Here is a 14,951-nt window from a genome sequence, read left to right as displayed (position 1 = left end):
AAACTGGAGCTGATTCTGCAGGTGAGAAGTCCCATGTTGAGGGATCCCATATGAGGGGATATATTTGCTTTTATTGTTTCATATTGTTTCGAATTATTCATCGTATCATTTCATATTAATACATTTCATAATAAATATAACTGCTTACAGGCTGTTTTTCCTGCCGCTACAGTTGATATGATGCAGTTATAGACACCTAAGAGCAGGGCATATGGGACTATAGGATGCTGCTCACACACTTAAAGCTTTAGGAATGTTTACAAACTGACTCTCTTCACAGAACTGGAAATGGATGTGTTTTTTTAAAAGGAGGAGTGCATAGGAATGATGTGCCACTTGGAATGTGCAATGTAGTTGAGCACATGCACACACGCAATATAACCATCGCCCAGTATTGCCTTTTCCTGGAAGATGAGGAAAGAATGAACATGAAGAGCTCTGAACTTCTAGAATGAGTAAAAGGCCTTCTTCATTTACATTTAATCAAAGGGCCTCCCCTATGAGAAGGTACCACTGCACCAGCAGTTTCAATCAATCCATCAACAAGCATTTATTAAGTGCTTGTTATGGGTCAAGAACCATGCTAAAAGCTGGAGATACAAATAGAATAAATTAAATAAGACTTGTTTCCGAGGACTTAATATGTCAACAGGGGACACAAAAAAAGGCACATAGAAATACAGAATAAATATATAGAGAATAAACACAAGGAGAAAGGGGGAACTAGAAGTTAAGATTTGAAAAGACTTGAGGTAGAAGATGAGATTTGAGCTGGGCCTTGATGGAAATAAAAGGGATTGATTCAATAATGATGGGCTAGGAGTGAGGGCATTCCATTTATGGAAGGCAGTCAGAGATGGGACATGGGAGTGTCATGTATGAGGAACAGAGAAGAAGTTTAATTAAGAAGCAACTTTCAAAGAGCAAAATCCAAATGAGCTACAATGTTTTGGGGGTGCAGAAACCATAGTAATTATCCTTAAGGAGAAATTAAAACATCACAGAGTCACATAGCCCAAAAGAACTGGGAGAGCTTATCTCAGTCTAACTCATGTTTCCTGCAAGCATGTCTATATACATAATTCAGAATTTATGTTATTTTTAAAGGCTTTCAAGAACAGAGAGCCCACAACTTTATCTAGTCGTTGGTTGCAATATCTAGTGTTCCTTCAGTCAAAAATGGGTTTCCTTATTGTTTCATAAAATGTTATCTTGCTTCAGTTTAAGGCCAAAGCCTCTTTTCTCATCCTCTGTATAGATGCTGAATAACTGTGGACACACTGCTCTGAGCAGCACTTCATCTACTTACCTTTCTCTTTTCTAAACTATGAGACACTATTGTATCTCATGCAATAAAAGGGATTCTTTTTCAACTTTTCCTTGTTAGAATGTTTATAATTCTCCAGAACACTATTTTATGACATTAAAAGTTAAAACAGTGAAATTTTAATATTTGCCTTACTATTGAGAATGGGCAGGAACACATCCTCTCTTATTCATTCAGCTATATGCATTTGATTTGATTTGATTATAACTGCATCCACAAGAGCTACAAATCAAATGGGGACCACCAAAACTTACTTATTGGTTTAATATCTATACATTCCTAAGGAAAAGTCATTGAAAATATCCATTGACACTAGTATACTTTTAAAAGAATTTCATTTTCTATGGCAAGGAAACATTTTGTAGAAGATTGGGTCAAGTTACCCCTACAGAAATTGGTAAGTTATAACAGAAGTTAAAGACCTTTAATATTCAAAACTTACCTAATAAATCACTTTACACTTCAACTCCTTTGTTGAACTTTTACTCAGCTTAAAGAAAAATAAAACGTAATATTTTCACCCTTAGAATATGATCATTTCATTCCAATTATTATCATAACTGGCAGACTATGTCAAGATTCAATTTAACAAGCATTTAAGTGGTTACTTCATGCCTACAGTGGGGCACTGAGGAAATGAAGAAAAAAAACATGATAACGATGATGATGACAATGATATTATGGTCAATACTTTGTAGAGAATATAATATGTGAAAAGTTTCATGAGAAAATCTGATTTTGAATTGCAAGGGTCCATCCTACTCATTTTACAGATGAGGAAAATGAAGCCCAGAGAAGGTAACCAAAGTCAGTAGGTGGTAAGTGGCGGGGTCAGGATTTGAACCCAGATCCTGTGACTCAAGAGCCAGCATTCGTGCCCTTCCTCACATTACTTCTCAAGCCTAGAGTGGCTCTTCCAGATAATTAAATCCATTCACTACAATAAAACCTTCAAAACAGCTTTTCCTACACTAAGAAGTGGCTGCTCAAATTGAAAATTGAGGGGATACCCATCAATTAAGGAACAGCTGAATAAGTTGTGGTAAATTACTAAGATGGAATATTATTGTGTTGTAAGAAATGATGAGCAGTATGCTCTTAGAAAAACCTGGAGACTTGCACGAACTGATGCAAAGGGAAGGGAGTAGAACCAGGAGAACATGGTACACGTTAACAGCAATGCTATAGGATGATTAACTATGAATGACTTAACTCTTCTCAGCAATACGATGATCTAAGACAATTCCAAAGGACTTACAATGAAAAATGAGAGAAAGAACTGATGGAGTTCAAAATGGGGTAGACTGAAGCATACTATTCTTCACTTTTTTTTCATAATTTTTTTGGCCTGTGTTTTCTCTCACATCATGACTAATATAGAAATGTTTGCATGACTGCACATGTATAGCCTGTATCAAAATGCTTAGTGTTTCAGGGAGGGGGGAGGAAAAGAGAGGAATTGGAACTCAATTTTTAAAAAATGAATGTTAAAAATTGTTTTTCATGTAATTTTGGAAAAAATAAAATATTATAAAAAAAGAAGTATCTGCTGAGAAGTAAAAAGTAATACTTAGTCCTGAGATACAGCATTTCAGTAGAGAAAATTGTGTGTTTTCTCTCACCTTCAAAATAGAAAAAGCTCGGAAATATTTACTTCCATCTACTGACATTTCCAGAAAAATATCAGTATAACAGAAGGGTCAGAAGACTGCCTGCTCCTCTGGAAAAACAAAACTATGATAAATCTTCTAGAACTAGTTCTAACAAAATGGGGGGAAAAGCACAAATAATGTAAATGGTGATGGATGTTTCTTACTGCCAGGAGAAAGTGGAGTCAACCTGATTAGTTGAACTGATGCACTAACACTCTTTTTGAATACATTTCTATATAATGTGCCTTTAAAAACAGCACATACAAATGTGGGAAAAGACTAGAAAATAATTGATGCACATCCATTCAGTGGTCTCTTATCAGTCACATCATTATTCATTTACAATAATTTTGTTAGCCCAATAATGATTTATATGGTTCTTTATTGCTTTACCTTTGTGGCCTTTGACAATGAGGTCCTCTAAGCGTTTAAATGCTAAAAGTGACAGCGATAAAAGTACTTTTCATTTTTAAAAGATGCCCCACTCAACTCCGATTTAGCAGCTGTAAGCAAAGGTGGTAACCTTGCACATGAGCCCCTCTCTGAATCAGTAGGCATGCTAACTTAGTCCATGTTTTTAAGTGGCTATTATTCCTTATCCCCACTCCCCACGATGGTGACTAGTTGACAAATTGAAACTAAGTTATCTCGGGTCATTGTAACTATAAGTTAAACTAATGAGGTATATGTCTTGGAGTGATGTCTTATTAGTTTAATACAGCTAATGCTGGACAGCTTGAGCTGTTGACCTTGGAAGAACAGGGAGCACTGGAGGATGAGGTTTTTAATACAAGAGAAATTGACCAACAGTTTGTCTTAAACACTCCTCCAAAGTAATACTGCTTCAGAGGAAGAGCAATATAAAACACACACTTCAATGCTCTAAGCCCCAGAGGGACTAGATTATGCACATACCTACAAACATATGTCCATAAATACACACATATACACTATACAATACATTATACATATGTGTGCATGCATAGGTTGGTGTAGGTGTATATTTTCTTACAATAATTTTATTTAGAATAAATATTCAAAAAAGGAGCAAACAGGCATAGAAAAGATGAATGTTAATGATTCAATCTCTGCTGAATTGTTATTATACACAGTTGTAAAGTTAAATGAAGACACATCACAAAATTAACTATACCGTACAACTTGAGCTTAAGTAATATATTATTATAGGGCCCTGAAAATGCTGAATTTTTTTTTTTACTCCCTATCTCTCCCACAAATAAACTACTTTGTCATTATTGTCAATTAGAAAGTTGTTTCCATACTTGCTTAAAGTTTCACTACCTTGTGAATCAAGAGTTCCCTCTTGATGACTGCAGTGAAAATAGAGTAACCCTGAACTGTGGCATATGGAAGAAAGTAGTCCAGTTTGTATTCAATTCTTCAAATCTTTTCCATTCAAAGTACTCAGCAATATGAATTCATTACCATTAAAAATTAATGTCTTTCCCTACTGAAGATCACTATGTACTCATATTTACCCCTTATAATTACTTCTTTTCTTAAAGACTGAGTTCAACTCTTGTTACCTCTCACACAAGGGCATTTTCTGATCTACCAAGTTCATAGGATCTTCATATTATCTTACATATTACAGGGCATCCCAAAAGTGACACTTTTAAAGTTTTAAGCTACAGAAACTTAGTTAAAATGCCCTAAGGCTTTTGGGGAGACCTTGTATTTCATATTTACTTATCAGTGTACATACCGTGTTTCCCCGATAATAAGACCTATCCCGAAAATAAGCCCTCCCCTTACTGTGTAAGATTCCTCTAAAATAAGCCCTCCCCAAAAAATAAGCCCTATTGAGATTGCTACTGTAGTGAAGGTGATCCCCTGCACTACACGCTACATTACGGTACCCTCTGTATGCACCGTCCCCCCGACTGTGAAACGCACGCCACGCTACGAGCTGCATCCAATCAGAGCTGCAGCAGTGAGCGCATCATCCTGTTCTTTATTGAATTGATTATTGAATAAAGGTACATTTTTTTGTTCACATTTACCTGTTTGTTAAAATTGCTGTCAATGTTCATTAAAATAAGCCCTCCCCTGAAAATAAGCCCTCTGGTGTTTTTCTGTCCAAAAAAACTAATAAGACAGTGTCTTATTATCAGGGAAACACGGTACTACCGGTATTTCTCCTCTGAAGAATGTAAGCTCCTTGAGGTCAATGTTCTTTTTTGTTTGTTTTTTTGCATGTGTAGCCCCAGTGCCCGTTACAGGAGGTAAAAAATGTCTACTAGTAATAATTTTTTTGACAAATGTTGAGTGATTTGAATGCGCAGAGAAGGTCACAGCCTAGCAGATGGGAATTTCTCTACACAGCCCAACAATAAAGAATATAAAGCAGCTATTTGGTGCAGAGGATAGAGCTTTGGCCCTACAGTCAAGAAGAGCTGAGTTCAAATGTGGTCTCACATTTTGACAATTTAGACAATTACTAGATGTAAGATTTACTTGCCCTGAGCAAGGCACTTAATCACTATCTGCCCCAGTTTCCTCATCCATAAAATGGGAATAACAGCACCTACCTCCCAGGTTGTTTTGAGGATCAAATGAGATAATCATTATAAAACACTTATCACAGTACTTGGAATACAGTAGGTACTATAGAAGGTGGCTGTTCTTTTTAAAATATAACTTAAATTAATGGTTTTTATCTTGGGAGTAGAAGACAGCACAAGGGATTTCTCCCCTGCCCCTGCCCCCACACGCCAGTATGCCCTCCTCTCTGTCCCCCAAACAACTGCTCTATCATAGGGAGAGGAGAAAAAAAGGGGAAAAGGGCAGAAATGGCTACTAATACAAAGAGTCGTGAAAAGAAAAGGCTTCCAAGGCCCTCTCAGTCATCATCACTGGTGCTTCACCTCTATTTCCTTCCGTATCTGATTGTGTAAATCTTCTTCCATTAGGAATGCTGTCCCCTCCACACATTTCTGTGTCTGCCTGAATAAAAGGCATGACTCTGCCTAAGCAACATTCTTATCAACAAAGGAAAGTAAGAATCCATGATGATAGGGGTGGCTAGGTGGCGCAGTGAGCAAAGCGCTGGCCCCAGAGTCAGGAGGACTCGAGTTCAGTTCCAGCCTCAGACACTTAACACCCACACACACATACACACACACACACACAAAAAAAAACTAGCCGTGTAACCTTGGGCAAACTACTTAACCCCAATTGTCCTCCAAAAGGCAAAAAAAAAAAAAAAAGAATTCATGATGATTCTGAAAAGGCTCCCTCCAAATGAAGGATAGGACAAAATGGTATAAGGCAGCGTGGGGAAGTGACCTCATTTAGAAGCTTTCTCTGAGACATGGCAACATCATTTCAGTGAGCTGGCTCCTTAAGCAATTTCCATAAACAAGCAACATAAAATTCATTATGACAAGAAATGTGGTTAAAAAGTATTTAGCCAAAAAGCAGGGGAAAACTAACACGGAATCAACGTGTTCAGTGTAATCACTATGCAAGCTCCAAATCGGAAGCATCCCTAACTCTTTTTACCTGTAATTATCACTAACTGGAACATTTTGGGAGAAATACAAGGCAGATGTCCGTGCTCTCCAATGCCATTTCTTTGCAGGGAGAGTATAAAGCACACAGTCTTCTAGGTCTTCTTGTAAGAGATCCACCAGCTGTTTATGGGATCCTCCATAAAAAGCTTCAATGATAAGAGTACTCATTGAATCCCAAATCTTCAAAGAATCTAAAATTTCAAAGGGAAAAAAAAATCTGATTTATTTCTAAGCTATGGGGTAAAACCACATATTAAAATATTTTTACACAAACTGGAATGTTTTATTTTATAAAACAAATTTTACAAATTTAAGTGCTTTTTTTCAGCCTCCTGATAAAGAACAAATATGTAGTCAATTTCATGCCATCTCCTCAACTAAAACATAGATGCTTAGAGTTTGTTTTTTGGTTTTCTTTTTTTTGGGGGGGCCAAATAAAATCACTTCCTTTACTACTATTAACTTCTTTTCTCCTAATCCATGAGATTTGATGTCTTTAAACTGATGATTCTTTCTAATGTCTTCCACTTTAGTGATTCTTTCTCCAGTTACAATTTTCCTGTGCCCTTTCACTGACTTAGATCAAGCCTTTCTTTGACCTGAACAGTTCCAGAGAAGGTGTCAAACACACTGAGTGGGCCACATGCCATTCATAGCACTCCAGAGTGTAACCCAAAGTAGATCAAAATATGATTGTGAAATATTTAACAAAATAAATTAAAATTCAATAAAACAGATAACATTAATATGTAGTTTTCTACCTCAATATGAGGCCCCCAAGAATCTGTGGTCCTGATTACTATCTGACACCACTGTTCTAGATCATCTATAAATCTAGCTGCTCAAGAACTACCTGAATCTTAGTAATTCAATGAAATGATATTTGAATGAAAATTACTCTCAAGTGAAATTATCATGACACAATTCAACTTCATTGAGTGGCAGTAACCTTTTGGACACTCTTCCTTAAGACATTGTATTCAATTGTCCTATTCCTTTGTTGCTGTTGTTGAGTTTTCTCAACATGTTTTCTGCCATGTCCAACTCTCTGTGACCCATTTGGGATTTTCTTCACAGAAAAGTCCTACTCCTTTAAGTCCTGAAAATAGCATCCTCTTGAAGCAGATAGGTGGGACAATTAGGGAAATGCTACCTGCCCTGGTAACTAGCAAGATTCTACAGATTTTCTTCGGATTCATTTTGGAGAATAAAGAATATCCAAGTGTTATTAACCTGAAGAAATGTCACCATAGTAGAATGGTTATTTTTTTCTTTCTTGATAAAGTTTCTTCTATCTTCCTTAACTGAATTGCAAAAACAAAATAAAATTTGCTCGGCGTCCCAATGTTATATGTAAATTTTAATTATGTTCTTTATTGTATGGGAAAGTTAGGGGCAATGTGGTATAGTAGATAAAATCAGTAGGTTGGGAGTTAGGAAGAACTGAGTTCAAGTTATTTTCAAGTTTTTCAACTTGGAAAAATACCAGCTATGTGACCAATGGCAAGGTTCTCAATCTCTTAGGTCCCGGAAGCATCTCTCAAAAACTCTATAGACATGCTGCTGAGGAAGATCAATGCGGGGAGCTCCTACATCAGCAGCTCTCTACGATGATAAAATCATAGGAATAAACTAAAATAATGCAAAATAATATTCTGAATAAAAATACCTAGCAAAAATGTTTCATATAACTGTTTTTAAATGACCTAACTCACATTTATACGTCATGTTTTGAAATAATTTTATTAAATAAATTTAATATATGTAACAATTTAATAAAGTTCTTTAGTAATAAAGGTTGAATTTACCTTGTCTGGCTGATGAACAATGGCTATCTGAGGCTATCATTCATTTTACGCTCAAAAGTTTGGGATACTTTTCAGTAATATTAAAGTGAAAATCAGAGCATTTTTCATCTTAATTGTGTATTCAAAAAAGAAATCAAGTACTCAAAATTCTAAAAGTATCTTTTCTTAAGAAAGCTCCTTGGGGTGGCCAGGTAGCACAGCGAGTAAGAGCACCGGCTCCAGTGTTGAAAACACCTGGAGATCGAATCCCGGGCTCAGACACTTAGCACCCACCCAGAAACACCTGGCCGTGTAACCTTGAGCAAGTTACTTAACCCCAATTGCTTAGGGGCGGCCAGGTGGCTCAGTGAGTAAGAGCATCGGCTCCAGTGTCGGGATGACCTGGATCAAATCTGGGCTCAGATACTCAGCACCACACCCAGAAATAATATTGGCTGTGTTAACCTTGAGCAAGTTACTTAACCCCAATTGCTTTAAAAAAAATAAAAGCTCCTTGATATTTTCAATATTACTTAGAGATATTTAACATTCTTTCTATCACAATCTTGTCATTTAATTATCTTAAGGATACAAGAAAAGGAAAGAACATTAGAAAAAAGGGGTATACATTTTTAGGAAGTGGGTAGAAATGGAGTTATGGGTTAGATTGCTGACAGAGATATCCTGACAACCTATTTGGGTTAAGGTGTGAATGGGGGAAGGGTATGTTGGGCCCTGAGCTCCTTAGCATTTCAAGCTCTTAAATTACCTGCCTTTCCACTCTCCCCAGTGGAAATGCCAATGGAACATAGCCACTGGCCACATGTATCCCAAGTGCTTGAAATTCCCAGGAGCCCATGGCTCAACCCTTCTCCTTCTAGGTCCAACAAGGATTTTTCAAATGCCTTCAGGAAAAAAAAATGTGACATGGGGTTACTAGTACTGTTAATGTAGTCTCCTTTCAAAAGTTAAATTGATGTAACTGGTATGTGAGTGACAGAAAAATCTTATGAAGTGATGTTTAAAGATGTGAAATGAAGATATTTTTGGAAATCATAACAGCTCTCAAAATAGGTTAAAGAAAAGTTTAGATTCACTTTGTAAAATGCTTACATGTGCACATTACTGATATCTATAATCTAGCTTTATTTCCTTTGACCTAACCACATTATTCTATATATGCCTAGAATAGCCTTCAAAGGTAAAATAGCCTTTGAAAAGCATCATAGAAAATGGTGTCACAATGTTTTATATGTATGTGTGTGAATATATATTTAGTTCTATGTGTATATACAGGATTAAATAAATATTACACATATTTGGACACATCCTTGTTATACTCTGCTCTTTCATTCTACATGTTTTATAAGTATCAATTTTTCTCATGGATTACAATAATATTTATTTCAAAATGATGTACTTAATAGGCATATTTACATGTTGTTATAGATTCAAGACACACAGTTAGCACAACTAAGTGTTAAATATGTGGGAAGTCTGAATGGAGATGAATAAGATTATGGGTATAAGGGATATAGACACCTGAAAAACTCAGGAGGTGGGGTAAGGCAGGCAACTTAAGTCTGTTATGCTATAATTTGAGTCTAATGGCCCACAGGTGAGCCTGGATTGGGATACTTTTCCAGTGGATGTCATTATGTCCTACCGTCTCTGAGAACTCAACCTACTGGCCTTACATAGTGAAAACTTGCCCAGGCAGTGGATATAAGCATACCCTGAGAGGAAATAGTAGTTCGTGACTTACTTTTACTCCAGGTTCTGTTAAAAAAAAACGTGTTGTTTTTTTTTCCCTCACAGCTTCCTTAAAGCATAACCTGAAAGAAAGGATATTCTTATTATATTTAAGTCACTGGAGGATGGCAAGATAACATGGCAAGTGGCATTATAAAAACCTCCAAGGGAATAACTGAACACTTTAATCATACTGTATTTTTTTTTTTGTATCAAACAATGCTTGCAATAAACTGGCAATCAGCCAGAACCTAGAAATTCTGTTATAGAAGGATTTCAATATTTTGTTAAAATTGTACTTAGGGAGCTTTGTTAAAAGTATTGCAATAATTTAAAAAAAAAGTACTGCAATAGCAGCCAGGAACCTACTACCATTTTTCAAAGGGAAAAACAAACAAACAAAAAAACCACTGTTCAGAGGCAGGCAGGAATATGGCAGTATAGATATCTACAGCTGATGTCACTTCTAGGGCTATTCTGCAATAGACTGTATTACCACAGACACTAACTGGGAGAGGAAGGGTCCCTTGAAGTGATTAAAAATATAAAATGCCCAAGACTAGCAGCAGCCAAGATAAGAAGCCCCTTGACAATTGCATACTCAAGAAAACCAGTGACACCAAAGGGTTTCTCCTACATAGAAGAAGTTTGTGATGTTGCTCAGTCATGTCAAACTCTTCATGACCCCATTTGGTGTTTTCTTGGCAGAGATACTGGAGTGATTTGCCCTTTCCTTCTCCGGTTCATTTTATAGAGGAAACTGAGGCAAAAAAGGTTAAGTGACTCGCCCAACTAGTCACTTAAGGCAGTTAGGAAGCATCTGAGGTCACATTTGAACTCACTCTTCCTGACTCCAGGGCCAGCACTCTATTAACTGTGCCACCTAGCTGCCCATGAAGGAAGAAGAGGACTGTAGCCTGAGCTTATTGACACAGCTGTTAAACCAATATACATCGAAATAGGCTGTGATGTAACTATAGTTTATAGGAAACAATCATATATTAAGTGTTTACAATGTGCCAAGGACTGTGCTAGAGGCTCTACAAATATTATCTCTTTTGATCCTTGAAACACCCTGGGAAGCAGTCCTGAATTACTCCACTTTGAATCTGCTGCTTGGCTTGGCTTCAGCTCCAAGGAACAAGCTGCCCTTCCTGGGATAAACTCATCCCTTAATCTCACTTGCTAATGCAAGCTTTGATGGACATTACCTCTCTCCCCTTCCTCTCCCCCTCAGATTTGAGGGCTGGAGGGAGGAGTATCAAACTCCTCCCAATGCATTCCTTCATAGAGGGCAGAAACTATACTGGGATCTCCTCTACTCTGCATCTGCTCCTCAGTCTGGTTTTAGTTCTATGGAACTAGGTCCCTCTTTCCCAGTTTTTTGGACTCCTTTTTCATGCTGTCTCTCCCTTTAGCTATCATCCCTAGATGGCAGACACAGTCTTTCTCTTTATTCACTATATCCCTACCACTTAGCCCAGGGTCTGACACATAATAGGCACTTAATAAATGTTTATTAGATTGGATCTCTATTTTTACAGTTGAGGAAACTGAGGCAGACAAATTAAGTGATTTACCAGGGGTTACACAAGTAGTAAGTGCCTGAGGCTGGATATGAACTCAAGTCTTACCTACCTGAACCAGCTGTCAAGTCCATAGCTGATAAGCCACTGACAATGAGTACCAACACAGAACTCTCCTAGCTTGTCTAACACCAAGAAAAGTCATTGAATCAATAAACATTTAAGTACTTACTATGTGCCTATACTATGTTAAATACTGGGGATAAGAAAGGCAAAAACAGTCCTAGCCCATAAGAAAGGAATAAAACTCTGGGGCCTGCTGCAGGAAAACAAACAAGCAAAAGAAAAACCACTTAGGCTATTTAATGTTTCAGATGAAAATTAAATGCCCTACCAAGATGTCTTAACAGCAAACTAAACTTTTTACTTCTATTTTTTTTTGGAGGGGAAAGGCAGGGCAATTGGGGTGAAGTGACTTTCCCAAGGTCACATGGCTAGTAAGTGTTATGTTAAGTGTCTGAGGCCACATCTGAACTCAGGTCCTCCTGACTCCAAGGCCGGTGCTCTATTCACTGTGCCATCTAGCCACCCCTAAACTAAACTTTTTAAAAGCATATTTAAAATATTTCTTCAAAGGATCCATGATGTCATCAGTGTGAATATTCCCTCCATCAACAAACACTTTCCTTTCCTGCCATAGTAGATAGTTTTACAAATCAATATAGCCTTGAAATTGCATCATCTGATGGCCAACTTCCTGGTGGTGAGCCTCTCCAATCTTCTGAAGTCACTGGGCCCATACCCTCAGCTTTTCCAGGTCAGTAAAACTTGCCATAGTTTAGCATGGTTTTTGAGAACCCACAGTGCCCTTATCTCAAGATGAGGCATCAGATTACCACAATAATGAGGGAATGCTTCATAGTGGTCCATAGAAAACTAGGCAAATATTTTAAGAGGTTCTAATCACAACAACAACATCTATAAGCTCTGACAAATAGTATCAAAATCTCATAAATCATATAACTAAAGTGTTAAAAAAAATTAACATTTAGAATTAGCTCTGTTCCACAAAATGGCAAGTCAGGATAATAGAAAACTAAAGTTTAAAACTCTTTTTATTTTTTGGAGGGGAAAAGGCAGGGCAATTGGGGTTAAGTGACTCACACAGCTAGTAAGTGTTACTTACTGAGGCTAGATTTGAACTCAGATCCTCCTGACTCCAGGGCTGGTGTCCAATTAACTATGCTACCTAGTTGCCCCCAAAACTGTCCTTTTAAAATGTTAGTAGAGCAGACTATTTACTGTCTCTATCTACAATAGACCTCGTATACTGCTAGTAGCTTTTAAGTCATCCAGCAACTATGAACACAAATATCAAATGTTGCTAGTAGTGCACTGTTCTTTACCTTTCTGGTACAACCAGCTTGAACAAATACCACTTAGCCAATGGTTTAAGTTCTGATGGTCCTGCCTCTCTAGAACACAGCCATAAAACTCCAAAATAAATGAAAGGACTGCTGAGTAATCAAACAGAAACAAAAACAAAACACCAAAAACCACATAGTCACAAAGTCCATCTACTTAATCTATAGGAAAAAAGAGCCACTATCAAGATTTCATGACAAAGTATATAATAGAGGGTTAAAATTATAAGGGTACAAAATTAAGATTACTCATTTAATAAATCCAGTTATCTGGTTTTCCCCAAAGAATACTCATATCTGTCCTAGCATAAAGCAAATAGTATCATGGTTGTTGTTTTGTCCTTCGTTCTTGAAGAGGGCCATGAAAACAGGGAGGTGATACTAGGACATGCAAGTGAACTGGAGTGAGGGTGGGCTGAGCAAAGTCACCAGCTTCATTTTCTCCTCCAGAGTCATCTGGGTCCAGTGGCCAGATAGAGATCAAAATGGCTGGAGATGGTCCAGGATGCAGTGAGGACCTTGGTCTTCTTAAGCTAAGGTCTTTAATAGATCTCAGTTTAAGGCAAGGCCCATTCAGTAATTAAGACTAGGTAAGAAATGAGGCAGAGAATGGCCTCTTCTACCCCCCAAAAAAAATCACTCTAGAAGGGGAAGACCCTCAGGGTTTCTGGTCAAAACAGAAATGTATAAGCACAAATTGAAAGTATACGAAAACAAATCATAACAGTGGGAAGAAGAGACATCAAAGGGGAAGAGAAAAGAATCATAAAGTAGAAAAGCAAAGCAATTTGAGCTCATTTCAATACGGGTAAAAATCCCTGCAAACTTCAATAACCCGGCAGACCAGGGTGGAGAACCTGTGGCCTTGAGGCCACACATGGCCTTCTACGCCCTTAACTGCAGCCCTGACTAAATCCAAACCTCACAGAATAAACCCTCTTAATAAAAGAATTTGTTTTGTAAAACTTGGGCACAGTTAAAGGCCTGAGAAGGCCACAGGTTCCCCACTACTGCCTCAGGACGTCGAAATATTGCACAATTAAAGACCTGGATTTTGATTCTGAGGGCTTGAATTCAAATCGTGGTTAGGCTATTTTACTACCCAGGGGATCTCCTTCTGGGTGTCAGTTTCCTCATTTATAAAACAAGGAAAGCCAATTGGATCAAATGAACTCTAAGTTCCCTTCTACCTCTAAACTAAACTCCATGATTAATAATTTTCCTTGAATTTTAATAATTTCCTTGAAAATTAATCATTTTCCAATGAAGGTGCTGAGTTAATAAGAAAAGATTTTTTTTGTTCAAAATATCAACTAATACAATCATAAAACACTTTAGAAAGATTCTCCTTAGACCAATTAAATGTATGTGTGTTTCAAAGTCTGGTTTCTAACAGAGCTGATTTCAGTTGTCTAGAGAAGTCATTTCTCCAGAATACATGATTTGCTACCAATGACAAAAAAATGAAATATTACTGTAAAACATGGCTTTAAGAAATTCTAAGTCATTATTAATTGGTTTATTTTAGTGTTTAATATAATTTTGTAATATTTAACAAGTAAAATTTGTGTAAAATTCCAAACATAACAGTTTTGAATTTTGTTTAATATTACAAGAAGAATAATTCATCAACATAGTATCATACTTTCCTAAACATAAAATGCATAAAAACAGAGTAAAAATTTTACAGTTTTACCAGCATGTAAATATTTATTTTTAGGCTCTGTTCAATTGAAAATTATGTGACATTAATCATAGAAAATAATAGTACTATTAAGTTCCATACCTGTGGGCATTTCTTACTTTCTATATTTTTCTTAATCATTTTACCTGGGTTTATTTTAGGCTTGGTTCAATTTCTTTATTCTCTGATATGTGGATGACCAACATTTTTTTAAATATGTATAATATATGTATATCATTTTATTTGTTCATATACTAAATAAT

At 36.8% G+C, this 14,951-nt stretch overlaps 1 protein-coding gene across 10 annotated transcripts in view; it reads right to left on the bottom strand.

Moving 5' to 3' along the window:
• GTDC1 (glycosyltransferase like domain containing 1) overlaps window positions 1–14,951 on the bottom strand; it is a 476,083-nt gene that overhangs the window by 294,615 nt on the left and 166,517 nt on the right. For 6 of the 10 annotated variants that reach the window (XM_069066750.1, XM_069066753.1, XM_069066759.1 and 3 more), the window contains 3 exons: window positions 10,068–10,137; window positions 9,072–9,207; window positions 6,505–6,706 (listed from right to left, as the gene is read on the bottom strand). The exons of 1 other annotated variant lie outside the window; for it this stretch is intronic. In XM_069066750.1, coding sequence (XP_068922851.1) covers window positions 6,505–6,706; window positions 9,072–9,207; window positions 10,068–10,137 — 408 coding nt within the window. The remainder of the gene's footprint in view (window positions 1–6,504; window positions 6,707–9,071; window positions 9,208–10,067; window positions 10,138–14,951) is intronic. 3 more of the 10 variants (XM_069066755.1, XM_069066754.1, XM_069066756.1) reach the window with 1 other exon arrangement.

The sequence above is a fragment of the Petaurus breviceps genome, unplaced genomic scaffold (assembly GCF_028583685.1).
Source record: "Petaurus breviceps papuanus isolate PSGF00001 unplaced genomic scaffold, PetGlider_PUasm1.0 90723, whole genome shotgun sequence".
NCBI classification, from domain to species: Eukaryota; Metazoa; Chordata; class Mammalia; order Diprotodontia; family Petauridae; genus Petaurus; species Petaurus breviceps.
Note: the sequence above shows the minus strand (reverse complement) of the source record. Positions and strands in the feature narration are given on the sequence as shown.